Raw genomic sequence first — 19,154 nt, forward strand, 5'->3', positions numbered from 1 at the left:
GCTAATCTCTTACTATGTCATTGTACTCAGCTTACTTTTTAGTTTTTTGCTTACAAAGTTTGACTTTGCATTTTTACTCTCACACACAAAGAAAAACAAACTTATTTATCTAAACTGTCCCTGGACCATATGCTGGTCCTTACATGCTCATAACAGTGTACACCACCATGCCTGGTTTGGTTTGGATTTTTTTGTTTGTTTGTTTTTTGGTATTTTGAAGTAGGGTCTCGTTTTAGCCCAGGCTGATATGCAAAACTTTTTAAAAATTTATTTACTTGAGACAGAGAATAGGCACGCTAGGGCCTCCAGCCACTGCAAATGAACTCCAGATGCATGTGCCATCTGTGCATCTGGCTTACGTGGGTTCTGGGGGAATCGAACCTGGGTCCTTCAGCTTTGTAGGCATGTGCCTTAACCACTAAGCAATCCCTCCAGCTTCAAAACTTCATTTTTCAAGTCTTGGCCACTCAGTTAGAATTTCAGCTTTTGGAGGCAATTATAAATAATCCAGTTCCTCTCTAGCAACCTGCCTGAGACCTTTATAGTCCTTGTTATTTTTATCCCTTCTCTCTTCCTGCTACTCCTAAGGGAAAGATCTTGTCCTCTTACATAGGAAAACAAAATTATATCACCAGGTCAGTGGGAGAGTCATAGGAGCTAAGAAAGGCTTTGATGTCTGTATATTTCATGTGACATTGAGAAGATTAGACCCAGAGGCCCTCTGAATTAGTCACTCCAGGTAGGAGGAAATCTTCCTCCAAACAGGAAATCTGTGCTTGGAAATGTTTCTACAGAAACCCATGAGCGGGGGGCCACCGAACTTGTGTCTATTGTGAGGGAACACAAGTAACCTTTCTCAAAGTAGGTAGGTAGGCTATGAGCTGACACAGCATTAGGAGTTACCTACTCAGTCATAGTAGGATGTGGTTTTAAAAACAAACATGAGCCATGGTGGCACTCATTGGCATGCCAATGAGTTCAAGGTCCACCTGGGGCTACAAAGTGAGTTCCAGGTAAGTCTAGGCTAGAGTGAGACCCTACCTGGAAAGAAATAATATGTGAGTTTCCTGGTTATAGTAGGTTTTTGTTTGTTTTTGAGGCAGGGTCTCACTGTAGCCCAGGCTGACCTGGAATTCGCTATGTAGTCTCAGGCTGGCCAAGCTCACAGTGATCCTCCTACCTCTGCCTCCCGAGTGCTGGGATTAAAGGTGTGTGCCACCACACCCTGCACTTTTTTTTTTTTCCCTGAGTTATGGTTTCATTCTAGGCCAGGCTGACCTGGAATTCACTATGTAGTCTCAGTGTGGCATTGAACTCATAGTGATCCTCCTACCTCTGCCTCCCAAGTGCTGGGATTAAAGGTGCTACCATGCCTGGCTTTACTGCAGACTTTAAGAACACACCTATGAAGTGAGGCATAATGGCTCATGCCTTTAGTCCCAGCACCCAGGAGGCTGAGGCAGGTGGGTCGCCATGAGTTCAAGGACGGTCTGGGCAAAGAGTGAGTTCAGGAAAGCCTAGACTATAGAGTAAGACTCTGTTCCCCCAAAAGGAACACACATGTGGACTGGGATGTAGTTCAGTGGTAGGGTATTTGCTTAGCATGCAGCAGGGTTTGGATTCAATCTCAGCACCACCAAAAAAAAAAGTAGTAAGAGCACATGTGTATGTGTAGTTACAAGTTTGCAACACGTCGTGGCATCCCTGAGGGCTCAGTACCCACTTGTGCCCTCTGCTCTCCTGCCTGTAACCCACACAGTTTCTTTCATGGACTGGAGCTCAGTTCTGCACATGACATACAGCTGCACCTTGTTTGGCATCCCCTGGAGCTCCGCTGTCCTCCTCTGTCAGCTCATCTCATCGTGTCTGGTTCTGTGGCTCACACACTTGGCCTCTGCTGTTGGGTCAGAAAGCCTAGGAGCTGTTGAAATTCTGTTGCTGTACATACGCTGAGGGAATGGGGGTATAAATTTTGAATTCTTTTGTTAACCTCACACTAGGATCTCGGAATTTTGTATGTTGGAAAAGTTGGTCCTGAATGTGAGTTTGTGGTTTTGGAGAATCAACCTTCCTATGGGAACAGTTTCTATCAGATAGTTTCATGTAGGTGCAACATGTTCCACATTGCCAGGTGTTTTGACCTATCAGAAGGAAGGATGGACTAACAAGAAACGGGGTCCCTGTTGGGCTCAGAGCTCTAATCATTCCCATGGTTAGTAGGGCTTTCTCTCTGCTGATCCCTGTGTGTTCTACTCATAAACCTGCTCTCCTGGTATTGATCGGGGCCAGCGGGGGATGAAGGTTGAGGCCCAGAAGGGGTAGGAGAAAAGCAGGAATGAGAGGCTTCTCAAGTATTTTTGGCCCTTTATTTTTTTATGTTTTTGTTTTTGGAGGTAAGGTCTCACTCTAGCTCAGGCTGACCTGGAATTTAATCTGTACTCTCAGGGTGGCCTTGAACTCTCGGCAGTCCTCCTACCTCTGTCTGCCTCCCGAGTGCTGGGATTGAAGGCGTATGCCACCACACCTGGCAAAAAAAAATTTTATTTTTTTGCAAGCAGGGAGAGAAAAGAGAATGGGCGCAAAAAAAAAAAAAAGGTACCAAGCCTCCACTGGATAAAGATGTAGATTTGTTTGTTTGTTTGTTTGTTTTGGTTTTTCGAGGTAGGGTCTCACTCTAGCCCAGGCTGATCTGGAATTCACTGTGGAGTCTCAGGGTGGCCTCGAACTCATGGCAATCCTCCTACCTCTGCCTCCCAAGTGCTGGGATTAAAGGCGTGTGCCACCACACCTGGCTTAGATGTAGATTTGGAAGCAATTGCTAATGATGGTCGCTGTAATTGCTATATGGGCGCAGACCTCTCTGCTCTGGTATGAGAAGCTTCTCTCTGTGCCCCAAGACAAGAAGTGACAAGACAAAAAAGTGGAGATGGACAAGGTGAGCTGAAGATTAGTCATACACATTTAGAAGACACCTTCCAGAATATAAAGCCATCTGTATCAGTAAAGGATCAAATGATGTATGAAGCTCTATGTGTGAACTCCGTCAACTGATGACAGGCACAGGACCTGATGCGGAGCCCTCTAGAGCATGGAGATGCTAGAGAATCCGCATGCTTTAAAGACCACTCTTAGACCACAGAAGGCATCCCATCGTAAGCATTTTATTTTCTGATGAGCAAGGCGAAGCTAGAGCTGGAGATTCTCATCTGGCCAGCTCTATAGGGAAACTCTACTTCCTCTGTAAGGAAAATAAAAGTAACAGCTGTTTTCCTTTGCTTAATGACACCTTGTTCAGAAGCTAGGCATGGTGGCACACGCCTATAATCCCAGCACTCGGGAGGCAAAGGTAGGATGATCGTCATGTGTTCGGGTGCACCCTGAGACAACATAGTGAATTCCAGGTCAGCCTGGGCTAGAGTGAAACCCTACCTCAAAAAACTAAAATAAATAACTATATATATATATATTTTTTTAAATTTATTTGCAAGCAGAGAGAGATAGAAGAGAGAATGGGTGCACCAGGGCCTCTAGCTGCTGCAAACAAACTCCAGACACATAGCAACCTTGTACATCTGGCTTTACAGAGGTACTGGGGAATTGAACCCATGTCATTAGGCTTTGTAGGCATTAGCCACTGAGCCATCTCTTCAGCCCATGCCCCCTTATTTTTAACATTATGTGGTTTTCCACTTTATACATTGCATTCTGTCATACCTGTCAGAAATACTAGATTATCATCTCTAGCCAGCTGTGTGCCATCACGTGACCTTAAGATGTCAGCCATGTTTGCTTTTGTTTTCCTACCTGCCAAAAGATCATGTTTTGTGTTGTGCTTTGGCAGTGGTGGGGGTGTATGTGTACAGTATATGTGCTGTATGGCATATGTCTGTGTGGTATATATGCCCATGTGTTTACAGATGTGTGTACCCCCTGTGAATGCATGTGGAAACCAGAGGAGGACATTGGCTCTCGCTTATTGCTCTTCACTTTATTTAATGTATTTTATTTAATTTTATTTTCCTGAGATTCAGTCTCTCACTAAACCTGGAGGATGATTTTTGGTTAGACTGGTTAACCAGCAAGCCTCAGGGGTCTTACTGTATCTCTTCTCAGAACTGGGATTATACTCATACGTGACCACTCCTGGCTTTTGTGGGTACTGAGGATCCAACTCAGCTTTTCTCCTGCTTGCACAGCAAGCATTCTTATCCACTTAGCCATCTCCCTAGTACCATCTCTTCTTTTCCTCCATCTTTTGGGTTGATTTAGAAATACCAGAAAGAATGTATGACAAGCTGGTCTTGTACCCTTTAAGGGCAGTTTTCATAAGATTGTCAGTAATGGCAACTTGAACTTGGGTGACTCCACAGGGCCATGCTGGCCACTGGCACTGTGGAGGCTGTGGCCTCCCTGTCTCGCATTCCTAGCATACTTACTTTCAGAGTCATCCCCATCTTCCATTGAATGGAAGAATTGAGCTGTTCCCGAGCTTTGCCCACACAGATACAGAAGTCAGCCACTTATAAAACAGGAAGAGGAGAGGCATTCTGTTTCCTCCTTCAAACATACACACATGGGCTCTTTGGAGCAGAAGTAACAAAGTACTTCCTGCTGTTACTCATAAAGTTTATGGTGGGAAAGCTCCAAAGGACATGCCAATCTCTGGTCCAGTTGTCTCCACTTATACATGAGGAAACTGAGGCCCAGAGGAAAAGGCTGTTATCTAGGGTCCCACACAGACTATTGACAAATCTGACAATAGCCTGAGCCCCAGTTTGCTTGAACACAAGTCAAAGTGCCACCCCCCTCCCCGCCCTCCAGTCTGCCTCCCTGGATGCCTGGGCAGCTGAGCAGAGCAGAGCAGGAAGGGACCATGGTGGGACTAGGGTGGGAGCGGGCAAGTGAGAGCCTAGGGAAGAGGCTTGGAGGAGCTCGGCCAGTACTTCCTGGCCTGCCCTCTCACATGCTCTTTGGACTTCAGGGGTGTTTACTCTTTCTCAAAAATGCCTTCTGCTGGCCTAGATGCTGAGGCCTGAGACATCAAACAGGGACACAGATCCCAGGACCTCCAGCTTCATCATGTTGAGGGTGAGCAGGACAGGACTGGGCGCTCAGGTACTCTGGCCTGAGGGTATATAGCCTGAAGGCAGCAACAAAAGCACAGGATGCTTCAACAGGGAGCAGCAGGGTAGAAGGGACAGGAAGCTCATAAGCTCAGGAGTCTGGCTGACCTGAGTGTAAGGCCCAGTCTGAGTTACTCTGACCTACTTACTTAACCTCTCTGGGATTGACAGAGGTTAATGAGGGGATCAAATGAGCTGATCCCCAAGTATTCAGTAAATAATAGCAAAAAACAAAGATAACAGTAAAGGCAGGTGGCCATCTGTCCATAGACCAGCATCTCTCATCTCTGGTAGCCCCGATGAAGTTGCCATCTCCTCTAAGGTGCGGTGTTACAGACCTCTGCTGATCTTCGTGCTCCACTTTGCGGGTACAGTGCGTAAGGGAGCCCACAATATCACTGTAAGGTCCAGTTTCTGACACATTCGGCCCATCTCTTCCAGGTTCATGTGCTCCCAGCTGCCCAACCAGGTCCTGAAGAGCATTAGCATCATCGACAGCCCTGGCATCCTGTCTGGGGAGAAGCAGCGCATCAGCCGAGGTCAGTGCCCCAACCGCCCCCTCCCACCCTTCCAAAGAGCTGTCTGAGGCCCCCGTGGGTGTGAGCAGAGCATTTCTACCCTGTCCTATTCTTTCTGTCCTCCAGAAAAACAGCACTGTGCAGGGTGCACCGCAGTATCCTGGGCAGCTGAGGGGCTCCAAGAAACAAGGAGGGAATCATCATATCATAGGTTCTACTATTTAAACTGAGAACATTTCTAGTCATTCTTGTATTATTATTACTGTTGTTATTATTTCTTTCTCTTTCTAAAGTCTCTCTGTTCCTGTAAACTGTCATCTACTACTAGTAGCCAGCTCAGGTTAAGTCTCTAGCGTCAAAGAGAGGACTGACAGAGCTGGGTGTCATGGCTCACGCCTGTAACCCCAGCACTTAAGAGGCTGAGGTAGGAAGATCACCGTGAGTTCAAGGCCAGCCTGGGCTACAGAGTGAATTCCAGGTCAGCCTGGGCTAGAGTGAGACCCTGCCTCAAATAAATAAATAAATAAATAAACAAACAAACGGGGGAAGAGGAGCAGTTCTGACATCGTGTAACTGCTCAGTTGGACACTTGGCATCCCTCCCTCTGGCACAGATCTGCCCAGCAGCCCTTGCAGCATCTTGCCACTGAGAAGGCTTTTACTGTGCTAGCGCTGTCTCACGTACTGTAGACTCAGCAGAAGCGGGCATCCACAGCTTGTCACAGAACTAAATGGAAGGTGAGAACTCAGAGCACCAGGTTCTGCAACTGAACATCCGGTGTGAGGGAACCTGGCATGGTGTAGGGGGATAGAGAAGCACCCGTGAGGCAGCGCCATGATAACCAGGATCAGAAGGGTGATAGAGGGAACGCCTGGGGTAGGGCTTCATTGGCCTTCAGCGACACGGCCAAATCAACAAATCGTTTCCAGACCTGGGCACTGTGGTTTCAAGTGTTGTGCTGCTGTCTCCCTTCCCCACTCATGAAGTAAAGGGCAGTGGGACAAACCAGAGGACACGGTAGTGGGGGGGGGGGGGAGCCTGACCAGAGGCCATTAGGCTGGATTCCTATGGTGATGGTTATAGAGGCAAGGCAGACAGCTTCTTCACCCTGGTTTTGGATGAAAGGAGTGCTTCTGAGAAGCTCTTCCACTGTCCCTTCTTGATAAAAACTCTTCACAAGCCTTTGCACATCAGTGAAACCATGTTGAAACTGCTGACATCATAAGGTTGAGTGGTAACCAATCTGGGGTTCGCCATGAGTGTGGCCACCAGGACGCAAAAGCGCAGGCCATGCAGCTGCTTGGTGGTGACAGTAAAAAGTAGGGTCTCACTCCAACTCAGGCTGACATGGAGCACTATGGAGTCTCAGGGAGGCCTTGAACTCTCAGCAATCCTCCTACCTCTGCCTCCCTAATGCTGGGATTAAAGGCATGTGCCACCATGCCCGGCTTCCATGGCATTTCTTTTCCCTCTGTGGACGCACAGAAAGGTGTGGAGGCTGCCCTGAACAGAGGCCTTCCTAAGGCTTTTGCCCTACTATGCCTTTGCTGATTCAGCTAGGGACATTCACAGTGCCACTAGGGTACCATTACAGCTACCTTGAGTCCTCTCAGAACCTTTGTTTTTGGGCTGTTTTGCTTTTAAGATTTATATATTTGCACACATGCGTATGGGTGTGGGTGGTGTGCCAACAGACACCAGTTTTGCATGTTTACACTACTTTTTATGTCTGGCCATCTCCCCAGAACCTTTCTTTTCTTTTCTTTTTGTTTGTTTGTTTTTCCAAGGTAAAGTTTTGCTGTAGCTCAGGCTGACCTAGAATTCACTATGTAGACTCAGGATGGTCTTGAACTCGTGGTGATCCTCCTACCTCTGCCTCTCAAGTGCTGGGATTAAAGGCGTGCACCTGTCACCTGGCTTTCCCCAGAACCTTTGAATTAGAGGGGGAAAAAAAAAAGTTTTCATTATTATTCTCTAATAAGGACTTAGTTGGTGTTAGATTCTATCATAAATATAATAGCTGTAATTTGTAAAGGATTCAAACGGTTGGTAAGGGTGCAAAAAAAAAAAAAAAACCCATGTCACTGTTATTCATGTGTTTCTCTGACGCCTTAGAGATGTCTTCCTACACATCCAAACATATCATTTCTGGTATATCTTCCTGTTAACTACAAAATTTTAGGACTTACAAGATTGTGGCTTCCACCTTACCATTTTTTTTTTTTTTTTTAATTAGCAGGCCTTTGGACAATCATCTTTCATGTTCTTAGTCTTTCTCCTTGGTGTAGTACTTAGAAGCATCTTTCAAACTGTACCTCCTTCACAGTGGTTCCGAAGCTTGGAATGACTCATCCTGGCCTGACTTAACTGTAGTGTATACTTAGATCCTATGCACAGAAATAGCACATAATTTTGAGCCAACCAGCTGGTCCCTGCCACTCTGGGGGACACAACAGCTGGTTGGGAAGGGCCTCAAGTTGCAACTAATAGCACTGTAGACTGGCCAGAGGCCCCATGCCTGTTGTCAGTGGTATTAGGGACACCTAATAGTGGGTCGTTGGAGTCATTCAGTTGATGTGGTCAACACACTAACCCCAAAGAATATACAGTGTCTTAAATCTGCTTCATCTTAACCATTGCAAATTGTGCTTGAATTCTCACATCCGCTCATACAGATGCTTCTGTCCAGCTTTAGATCACAGCCCCACCTTTACCAGGAATTAAGGTCAGCATGGGTGGTGGAATACTTGCCACTTGTGATCCCACAGGCATTGAAAACATTCCATGTTGACACTTTCAGTGGCTTTCTGCCTCCCTTGCAGAGTTGGTTTCTTTCTTTTTTTTTTTTAAGTGCATAAATAAATGCACACATACATATGAATTTATTTTTTGAAATAGATATCACCATGTGACAGTGAAAAGATTCTTTAGTACATCTGGGTTATCTGATTAGTAATTGAAAAAATAATAATTTTTATCTAAATAAATTCTAGATGGATGAATTTCTTTAACTCATACATCATATGAAGTCATAAGATTAGCAGAAAAAAAAATATAGGTGAATGGTTCATTCACCTTGTGGTGGAAAAGGTTGCCTAGGCATAAGAGCAAGAAATAATAAAAAGAAAGATGCTAAAAAATTCCTTCATGCAAAATTCAAGTCATGCATGTCAGAAACTCCACTAAAAACAAAAGGAAGCCAGGTGTGGTGGCGCACACCTTTAATCCCAGTACTAGGATTGCCATGAGTTCAAGACCACCCTGAGACTACATAGTTAATTCCAGGTCAGCCTGGACTGGACTGAGACCCTACCTGGAAAAACCAAAAAAAAAAAAAAGGAAAATGATCACTGAAATAAAATAAAATAAGGTCACAATGAAACGATTCTTATATTGCATAGAGAGTTCACGGTTAACAATAAAAACTGTACCAATTAAAAGACAATAGATATAGCTTACTTCCATAAAAATACAAATGCCATTACATCTTTAATAATAATATTAGTGCCATCAAATGATCATTGTAATAATTGCTGAAAGGAGTAGAAATTGATCAAAAACAAAATTAAAATAACAACAAAACTATCCACACCTACTCCAATATTCTAGGCAGAGTTGGTTTCTGAAAGAGGAAAGGGACACCGGTGCACAGCCTCACTTGCTTTCTCATTTCCTTCATGCACTGGCTGGATGGACCCCCACACACACACACACATAGGCCTAGCGACTTACCTCTCAGCAAGTCCCTCTTACATAGTGAATGAGTTGGCTTGAAGTGTGTATCACTAATTCAGGGTTTAGGAGATTACTCAGTGGTTAAAGCACTTGCTTGCAAAGCCTGCAGGCCTGGGTTCAGTGCCCTTGTACTCATGTAAAGCCAGATGCACAAAGTGGTGTGTGCATCTGGTGTTTGTTTTCAGCCTTAGCATTACCCATTCTTCCTCTGTCTCCCACAAATAAATAAAAATAAAGCCAGGTGTGGTGGTACACACCTTTAATCTCAGCACTCAGGAGGCAGAGGTAGGAGGGTCGCTGAGAGTTTAAGGCCACCCTGAGAATACATAATGAATTCCAGGTCAGCTTGAACTAGTGAGACCCTACCTTGGAAAAAAAAGTGTGTGTGTGTGTGTGTGTGTGTGTGTGTGTGTGTGTATAATTTATTTATTTTAAAAGCCAGACATGGTGGCACACACCTATCCCAGTACTCAGGAGGCATAGGTGGTCGGATCACCATGATCACCATGTCAGCCTTGAACTCACTGCGATCCTCCTACCTCTGTCTCCTGAGTGCTGGGATTAAAGGCGTGTGCCACCACACCAGGCTCCAATCCATTCTTTTTTTTTTTTTTTTAATTTTTATTTATTTATTTGAGAGCGATAGACACAGAGAGAAAGACATAGAGAAGGAGAGAGAGAATGGGCGCGCCAGGGCTTCCAGCCTCTGCAAACGAACTCCAGACGCGTGCGCCCCCTTGTGCATCTGGCTAACGTGGGACCTGGGGAACCGAGCCTCGAACGGGGGTCCTTAGGCTTCACAGGCAAGCGCTTAACCGCTAAGCCATCTCTCCAGCCCTCCAATCCATTCTTAGAAGTGGCCTTTACATAATCTGACCAGCATGATCTAACAGTGATCCCATAAATCAGAACATTTTGCTCCTTGCTTCCTGCCTCCTGTAGGAGTGTTCTGTGTTTATAAATGAAGCCAATTGTGGGATTTAGTTTTTTTAAGGTTTAGAGAGACTTTATGAGATTAAGAGTAGGAAAGTACCCAGCTATAGCACTCCTAGGCATATATCCAAAGGACTCATCTCATTTCCCTAGAAGTACATGCTCAACCATGTTTATTGCTGCTCAATTTATAATAGCTGGGAAATGGAACCAGCCTAGATGTCCCTCAACAGATGAGTGGATAATGAAGATGTGGTACATTTATACAATGGAGTTCTACTCAGCGGTAAAGAAAAATGAAGTTATGAAATTTGCAGAAAAATGGATGGACCTGGAAAGTATTATACTAAGTCAGGTAACCCAGGCCCAGAAAGCCAAACGCCACATGTTCTCTCTCATATGTGGATCCTAGCTACAGATGACTGGGCTTCTGTGTGAGAATGAAAATACTTAGTAGCAGAGGCCAGTAAGTTGAAATGGAGACATAAAGGGTGGAGAAAGGAAGGGAGGAGGATACTTAATAGGTTGATATTGTATATATGTAATTACAATGATTGTAATGGGGAGGTAATATGATTGAGAATGGAATTTCAAACGGGAAAGTGTGGGGGTGGGGAGGGAGGGAATTACCATGGGATATATTTTATAATCATGGAAAATGTTAATAAAAATTTAAAAAATAAAAAAATAAATAAAAAATAAAGCAAGAAAAAAAAAAAGAATAGGAAAGTAAACCAGGTGCAGTGGCACACACTTTTAATCCCAGCACTCAAGAGGCAGAGGTGGTAGGATCCCTGTGAGCTCGTGGCCACCCTGAGACTACAGAGTGAATTCCACATCAGCCTGGGCTAGAGTGAGACCCTACCTCAGAAAAACAAAAAACAAAAGCAAACAAAAAAATAGTAGGAAAGTGGGCTGGAGAAATGGGTTAGTGTTTAAGGCACTTGTCTGCAAAGCCTAAGGACCCAAGTTCAATTCTCCAGGTCCCATGTAAGCCGGATGCACGTGGTGGCACATATGTCTGGAGTTCATTTACCACAGCTAGAGACCCTGCCGCACCCATTCTCTCTCCCTCCCTTCCTCCCCCCCCAATAGAAAAAGAAAAAGAAGAAAAAATATTTTGAGTGCACGCCTTTAATCCCAGAATTTAGGAGGCACAGGTAAGAGGATTGCTGTGAATCTGAGGCCACCCTGCGACTACATAGGTCAGCCTGAAGTAGAGTGAGACCCTACCTCAAAAAACAAAGAAAGAGGAGGAAAGTGCAGAAAGCTCCTGCCATGTGGAGGTCAGGAGGGAACGGAGAACTGATCAGGGAAGGCTTGCCAGAACCTGGAGGTTCGGGAGCCAGCCAAGAGCCTAGCCATTGTTAGTGTACTGCTGCATATGCAGTGCTGCAGATGCTTCTGAGGTTAATTATAGGAACAGAAGGTGATAAACTTTACCTATTGTATAATAATTGTGTTCAAGTGATAGCTGTCCTAAAAATCCTACAGATTTTATTTCCTCGCCATTAAAAGGATGTGTGAATTCTTTTTTTTTAACTTTTATTAGCATTTTCCATGATTATAAAAAAATCCCATGTTCATTCCCTCCCACACACACACACTTTCTCCTTTGAAATTCCATTCTCCATCATATTGAATTCTTTTTTTTAATCTTTTCACAATTTTTATTAACATTTTCCATGATTATAAAAAACATCCCATGGTAATACCCTCTCCCCCACACTTTCCCCTTTGAAATTCCATTCTCCATCATATTACCTCCCCATCTCAGTCATTCTACTTACATATATACATTACCAACCTATTAAGTACCTTCCTCCCTTCCTTTCTCTTCCCTTTATATCTCCTTTTTAATTTACTGGCCTCTGCTACTAAGTATTTTCCTTCTCACGCAGAAGCCCAATCATCTGTAGCTAGGATCCACATATGAGGGAGAACATGTGGCGCTTGGCTTTCTGGGCCTGGGTTACTTCACTTAGTATAACCCTTTCCAGATCCATCCATTTTTCTGCAAATTTCATAACTTCATTTTTCTTTACTGCTAAGTAGAACTCCATTGTATAAATGTGCCACAGCTTCATTATCCACTCATCAGTTGAGGGACATCTAGGCTGGTTCTATTTCCCAGCTATTATAAATTGAGCAGCAATAAACATGGTTGAGCATGTACTTCTAAGGAAATGAGATGAGTCCTTACGATATATGCCTAGGAGTGCTATAGCTGGGTCATATGGTAGATCAATCTTTAGCTGTTTTAGGAACCTCCACACTGATTTCCACAATGGCTGTACCAGATTGCATTCCCACCAACAGTGTAGAAGAGTTCCTCTTTTTCCACATCTCCGCCAACATTTATGATCCTTTGTTTTCATGATCTGACAGGAGTGAGATGGAATGTCACTGTAGTTTTAATCTGCATTTCCCTGATGACTAGTGACATAGAACATTTTTTTAGATGCTTATATGCCATTTGTATTTCTTCTTTTGAGAATGCTCTATTTAGCTCCATCGCCCATTTTTTGATTGGCTTATTTGATTCCTTATTATTTAACTTTTTGAGATGTGTGAATTCTTGATAATTTTCCAAGTTATTTTCCTGAGGCAGGTAGGTAAAATCTGAGCTGGTTTACTCTTTGGGGTCTCCTGTCCTGACAGTGTCTAGATTGTTAACACAATGTGATGAGGAAAGGGAGCACATTTATCCACATGCATATCCTTGTTTTTATTCCCAGTCTGTTATCATTCTGGCTCCTGGACTGTTTGCTTCCTAGAATACTGTTTATTCCATGCAGAATCTAAACATATGCTCTGTTTGTTTCTGGACTCGGTGTGAATACTAGTATTCCCAGACTCTTGGGATAAATGTCTGAGTTCTGACTCTAATCATAACACCTTCCTGACCAGAACATGGAAAATTTGTAATATAGCAGCCATTGTACTTATCCATCTTTATAGCACAATGACATCGTGAGGAGCTGTCTTAACTGCACATAATTATTCCTGTGGTTTTCTGAGGTTGTGAGGTTTGTGTAGCCTTCGATAGACTTGACTGTGCCACCAAAAGTCATATAATTTTGCTTTAAAAATACAAATAAAGCCAGATATAATGGTTCATGCCTGTAACTCTGGCACTTGGTAAGTTGAAGCAGGAGGATTGCAGCAAGTTTGAGATCAACCAGGGCTACATAGTGAGTGTGATGGCAGCCTAGGCTACAGATTGAGACTCTGTCAAGAAAAGAAAAGAAAAGTGGGGGAAGGGGCTGGAGAGATGGCTTAGCTGTTAAGGCATTTGCCTGCAAAGCCAAAGGATCCCCATTCAATTCTCCAGAACCCACATAAACCAGATGTTCAGGAGGTGCATGTGTCTGGAGTTTGTTTGCAGTGGCTGGAGGCCCTGGTGCATTCCCCGCCTCCCCTCCACCTCTTTCTCTCTTGAAAATAAATAAAATATTTTAAAAAATAAAAGAGGGAAGAAGGAAGAAAAGATGAAGAAAGGTAAAGTAAATATTTGCAAGCAGAGAGAGAGAGAGAGAATAAGAGGGGGAGAATGGATGCACCAGGGCCTCTTGATATTCCAAACAAACTCCAGATGCATGTGCCACTTTGGCAATCTGGCTTTACATGGGTATTGAGTACTCCAACCCAAGCCATTAAGCTTTGCATAAAGTGCTTTTTTTTTTTTTTTTTTTTTTTTTTTTGGTTTTCCAAGGTAGGGTCTCAGTCTAGCTCAGGCTGACCTGGAATTCACTATGTAGTCTCAGGATGGCCTTGTACGCTTGGCAATTCTCCTACCTCTGCCCCCCGAGGGCTGGGATTAAAGGCGTGCACCACCACACCTGGCTAGAAAGTGCTTTTAACCACTGGGCAATCTCTAGCTCCAAAGTTACAAAGATAAATTTTTTTTTTTGTTTTGTCTTTGTTTTTTTGTCTTTTGATGTAGAGCCTCACTAGAGCCCAGGCTGACCTGGAAAATTCATTCTGTATTCTCAGGGTGGTCTTGAACTCACTGCAATCCTCCTACTTCTGCCTCCAGAGTGATAGGATTAAAGGTGTGTGTCACCACACCTGGCTCTAAGGTTAAATTTTTGACTGGACATGACATGGTGGCTCATCATGTAACCCCTGCACTTGGGAGGCTGAGGCAGGAGGATTGAGGCCAGGTTGGGGTACAGAATGAGGCCCTGTCTCAAAAGGAAAAAAAAAAAATTGCAAAAAGCTCTGGAGGGGGGAAAATACACTCTTCTGACTTCCATCAAATCTCCGTATTCTCCTAGGACCTTGTCGAGTGAAAATTTTTAATTTTTTTCCCTGATGTTGAATTCCTTGTATTTATTAATTCTATTCTGTTCATTAAACTAGTGACCAGAACTGAAAAGATGGTGCAAAATAAAAGGGCAGAAAGCTTTCTGCTAATAAAAATGTAAATAGTAACAATATGTGAAACAGGGAGGGTTTAGCTGCCTTTCAAACTACAGACTGAAAGATCATTCATAATCATTCATTAGCATCTTAACAGTTAATACAGATATTCTTGAGTCTGGCACTTAAACATTGGCAGGTCATTGTGAACAGGCTTTTTCAAGGGACTGCCAACAGAGCCCAGGTCCTCAAACATAATATCACAGAAGAATTGATGGAGCTGGGAAACGGGCATGGAAGTCCAAGCTATGATTAATGAGGATGTGGGGGAGAAAAACAGAAAAAGACACAAACAGACCATAATCAGGAAAGTGCAAACACATCTACTTGACAAGTGTTTTGAACTTTAAAGACAAAAGACCGGATTTTGATGGCTGCTCAGGAAAGGGGAGAGAACATTTGGAGATGTCTACATAAAGAATGGCTCTCCCACCCTAAATAACAGCAAAATGCAAGCTATTGCCATAGCCCTTCGGTGCCCACCAGAATCAGATCGTAAAACTGTTGCTGAAGACAACATAGGTGTTGGTTGCTGGACAATAAAAAATGAATTTGGAGCTTAGTTGGAAGCCCCTCCCCTCCCTGCGAGCTGGCATAGTGCTGGGAGCTGCTGGGGGAGGAAAGTCATCAACACACTTTCTCAACTGCTAATCAACCCCGCATGCACACAACAGATCACTCAGCCAAGAGGTGCCCACTGGTGATGCAGTGGTGTGACTCGTAAGGGGGTAACCACGGGCTCTGTGATTGGAGTCCATGGCAGTGAATTCATACCTGGTACTGAAAACCTAGTCCAAAGCCTATGGTTTCAGAGAAGTCCACCAAGGCTCAGGAAACAGGGTGGAAGAGGAGACAGAATGTGGGAGGAGTGCTGTGGCATACTCCCTTCCGGGCATGAAGTAACTGCTGCATTTTGATCTCGTGGCCTTTGATACCTCCACAAGACAAGGACATAGAAGATGGAGGAAGATTAAAAAAGAAAGTTATGTGGAGCGTGGTGGCACACACCTTTATCCTAGCACTTGGGAGGATCACCAGGACTTCAAGGCCACCCTGAGACTGCATAGTGAATTCCAGGTCAGCCTGGGCTAGAACGACACCTTACCTGGAAAAAAAAAAAAAAAATAGAAGACGGTCAAATTGGAAAGGAGTTAAGTGAAGAGGGAAGAGGATGAACAAGGGAAATGTGATCAAATTATGTTATGTTAATGTATGAAAATGACTGATTAAAAAAAAGTCTTATAGGGTTATTGCCACCCTGCAGGGTAGGAATTTTTTTTTTAAATTTATTTATTTGAGAGCAACAGACACAGAGAGAAAGACAGATAGAGGGAGAGAGAGAGAATGGGCGCGCCAGGGCTTCCAGCCTCTGCAAACGAACTCCAGACGCGTGCGCCCCCTTGTGCATCTGGCTAACGTGGGACCTGGGGAACCGAGCCTCGAACTGGGGTCCTTAGGCTTCACAGGCAAGCGCTTAACCGCTAAGCCATCTCTCCAGCCCTGATTAAAAAAAAGTTTTGAAAAAGAATGATTTTCTCTCTGGCTTTGGTGTTGAGAAAGATATTTGAGAAAAAGCATATGAACAAAGAGGAATAGATCTTTTTTTCTCAAAAGAATAGGATAATGCCTGGAGCAAGAGGTTATTAACCCACTTCTGCAGCAGCGAAGATTGCCTGAGCCTGGAGAGCTGAGGCCCAGCAGATCCCAGTCGGCGTAGGAACAAGAAGGTTCAGGTGACCAGTGAGAATATAAAATAATCATTAAGTAAAAAGAGGACATTGTGCTGGGCTTGCTAGTGCATGCCTTTGATCCCATCATTCAGGAGGCAGTGGTAGGAGATCACTGTGAGTTCTAGGCCAGCCAGGAACTGAAGAAGAAACTCCAGGTCAGCTTAGGCTAGAGTGAGACCCTACTTTGGGGAAGAAAAAAAAAAGGACGACATTGTGAAGCAGCATTATCTGGTCACCAGTAGTTACAGATCTGCCAGGACTGTCCCAGCTTTTCAGCAGTACTGCACGAGCTCACTGGACACGTAGCACTCATGGCTGATGTCCCTCTTGGTCCTGACTTCCCATCCTGTGGTTAGCTCTGCTTTTCTTGGATTTTTTATTCTATGTCTTAGTTTTCTCACTTTGCTGCAGTTCAGGTTCTCAGTGCCTCTCCTTCCCCATGTGGCTCCTCCTAACCTGGACTCATCCCAGGCTTCATCAGCATGACCTGACACCTTTCCCTTTAGATCAGAGGCTGAGCAGACAGAGTCCAAGCAGAGCCTGAGTCTCACCAGGAGAGGTTATCCCCAGCTTGGTAGCAGTTTCAAGAGTGAACAAGTTTAGCCACTATGAAGTGACCTATTGTGAGCCAGGTACCAAGCCAGGACTGGGAATGTGAAATGAGCAAAGCCATCCCTTCCCAGGGTTGCTGTAGCCACAGGTGACCAGCCAGTCACAGCTGCACCAGATTGTTCCAGAAGAAAGGATATTGCCTCAGTATAGTTCCTCATTCAGCAGATGCTTACTGAGTGAGCCAGCGAGATGGGCACAGTCACTGACTGCCCTGGTGTAATTTATGTTCCAGCGAGATATACAAAAAGATGCAGGTAACTTATTTCATTCATTGATGTAAATAATAGTGTTGAATATGAGGAAGGAAATAGGTAGGCTGGCTGTACCTGGGATTGTGGAAGAGGTGTGTGAAGATAGCCTTTTAGCCAAGGGGATCCAGTCTTACAGAGGTGGGACAGGCTAAGACTTTACACATTTCAGCTCCCCACACTGCTTATTCAAATATATCCCAACTAATAATTTTTTTATTTTTATAGCTTATTTGTATTTATATTTGAGAGAGAAAGAGAGGGGGAAAGAGGCAGATATGTATATAGAGAGAATAAGTGTGCCAGGGCCTTCAGCCACTGCAAATGAACTCCAGAAGCATTTGCCCCCTTGTGCATATGGCTTACATGGGTCCTGGGGAATCAAACCTGGGTCCTTTAGCTTTGCAAGCAAACACCTTAACTGCTAAGCCATTCCTCCAGCCCTTATTTTTATTTATATTTGAGAGAGGAGAGATTCCCCTGAATCCCTCCTCTTTCCAAATAGTCCTTCTCTATAAAGACTTTATTTTTTATTTTTATTTATTAGAGATGGAGGGAGGGAGGGAGGGAGGGGGAGAGAGAGATAATGGGCACACCAGGCCCTCTAGCCACTGCTACCTTTTTCCAGATGCGTGGCCACCATGTGCATCTCAGGCTTACGTGGGACATGGAGAATCAAACCTGGGTCCTTAGGCTTCACAGGCATGTGCCTTAACTGCTAAGCCATCTCTCCAGCCTGCAAGTAGACCTTCTCTTGATGTCTCACTCTTTTTGTCCTGGTGTCTTAATTTGAGAAAGCTTTGCTCAGGGTCATGAAGACTTGTTCTTTTTAAGACCAAGCATGCTGGCGCAGCCTGTAAGCTCAACACTACACTTGGAAGGTGGATGCAGGAGAATCAGAAGTTCAAGGTCATCCTTAGCTACATAGCAAATTCAAGGCCAACCTGTGCTACATGAGACCCTGCGTCAGAAGTTTCACTGATACACTTTTCTACTAGTTTCGTAGTTTTAGCTCTTACATGTACTGTAAGTTACATTTTTACATGGTATGAGGTAGGGGAATTCTTTGCATGTGGAAATCCAGTTGCCCTGAAACATTTGTTGAAAACAGTTCTTCCCCTATTCAGTTGTCTTGGCACCCTTGTTTCAAAACTTAAGCCAAGTATGGTGGCACATGGCTTTAATCCCAGCACTTGGGAGGCAGATATAGGAGGATGGCTGTGACTTTGAGGCCACCTTGAAACTACATAGTGAATTCCAGGTCAGCCTGGGCAATTACCTATATATGAGACTTTAATCCTGAATTTTCAGTTCTATTCCATTGGTCATTCATGTCCTCACACAGAACTTTCCTTGCTTAGTACCTGGCAGGATAAATGGACAGGTCCACAGGCCTCAAAGCCCAGGTGTTATAAAGGGAGATGGCAAGATGGAGTACAGCCAAGGAGACATGACTGACTTCTAGACAACACCACAGTGTGTGAAAACAGAGTTGTTCAAGTTCAGGGCCTCAGGAGAAAGGGAAGTGGGCATGTGGTGGAACATGGATGCATGGCCAGTGGGCACACTTGGCAGGAGACAAGGTTTTTTTTTTTTTTCTTTTCAAATTTTATTTTGATTAACAACTTCCATGATTATAAAAAATATTCCATGGTAATGCCCTCCCTTCCCCCACTTTCCCCTTTGAAACTCCATTCCCCATCATACCCCCTCCCCTCTCAATCAAGGAGACTGGGGTTTTTTCATGGAGGCTGCATGGAACACTGAGAGGAGGCGGGCACTGGTGTGGTAGGCAATCCTGTAGACTAGAATGCATGTCCGCACGCTCAG

The 19,154-nt window shown here is 44.3% G+C and overlaps 1 protein-coding gene across 1 annotated transcript in view; it reads left to right on the forward strand.

Moving 5' to 3' along the window:
• Nucleotides 1–19,154, forward strand: part of Ehd4 (EH domain containing 4) — a 110,746-nt gene that overhangs the window by 34,586 nt on the left and 57,006 nt on the right. The window contains exon 3 of the mRNA XM_004660892.2: nt 5,565–5,662. Within this exon, the coding sequence (XP_004660949.1) occupies nt 5,565–5,662 (98 nt within the window). The remainder of the gene's footprint in view (nt 1–5,564; nt 5,663–19,154) is intronic.

This window comes from Jaculus jaculus, chromosome 8 (assembly GCF_020740685.1).
Source record: "Jaculus jaculus isolate mJacJac1 chromosome 8, mJacJac1.mat.Y.cur, whole genome shotgun sequence".
Taxonomy (NCBI): Eukaryota; Metazoa; Chordata; class Mammalia; order Rodentia; family Dipodidae; genus Jaculus; species Jaculus jaculus.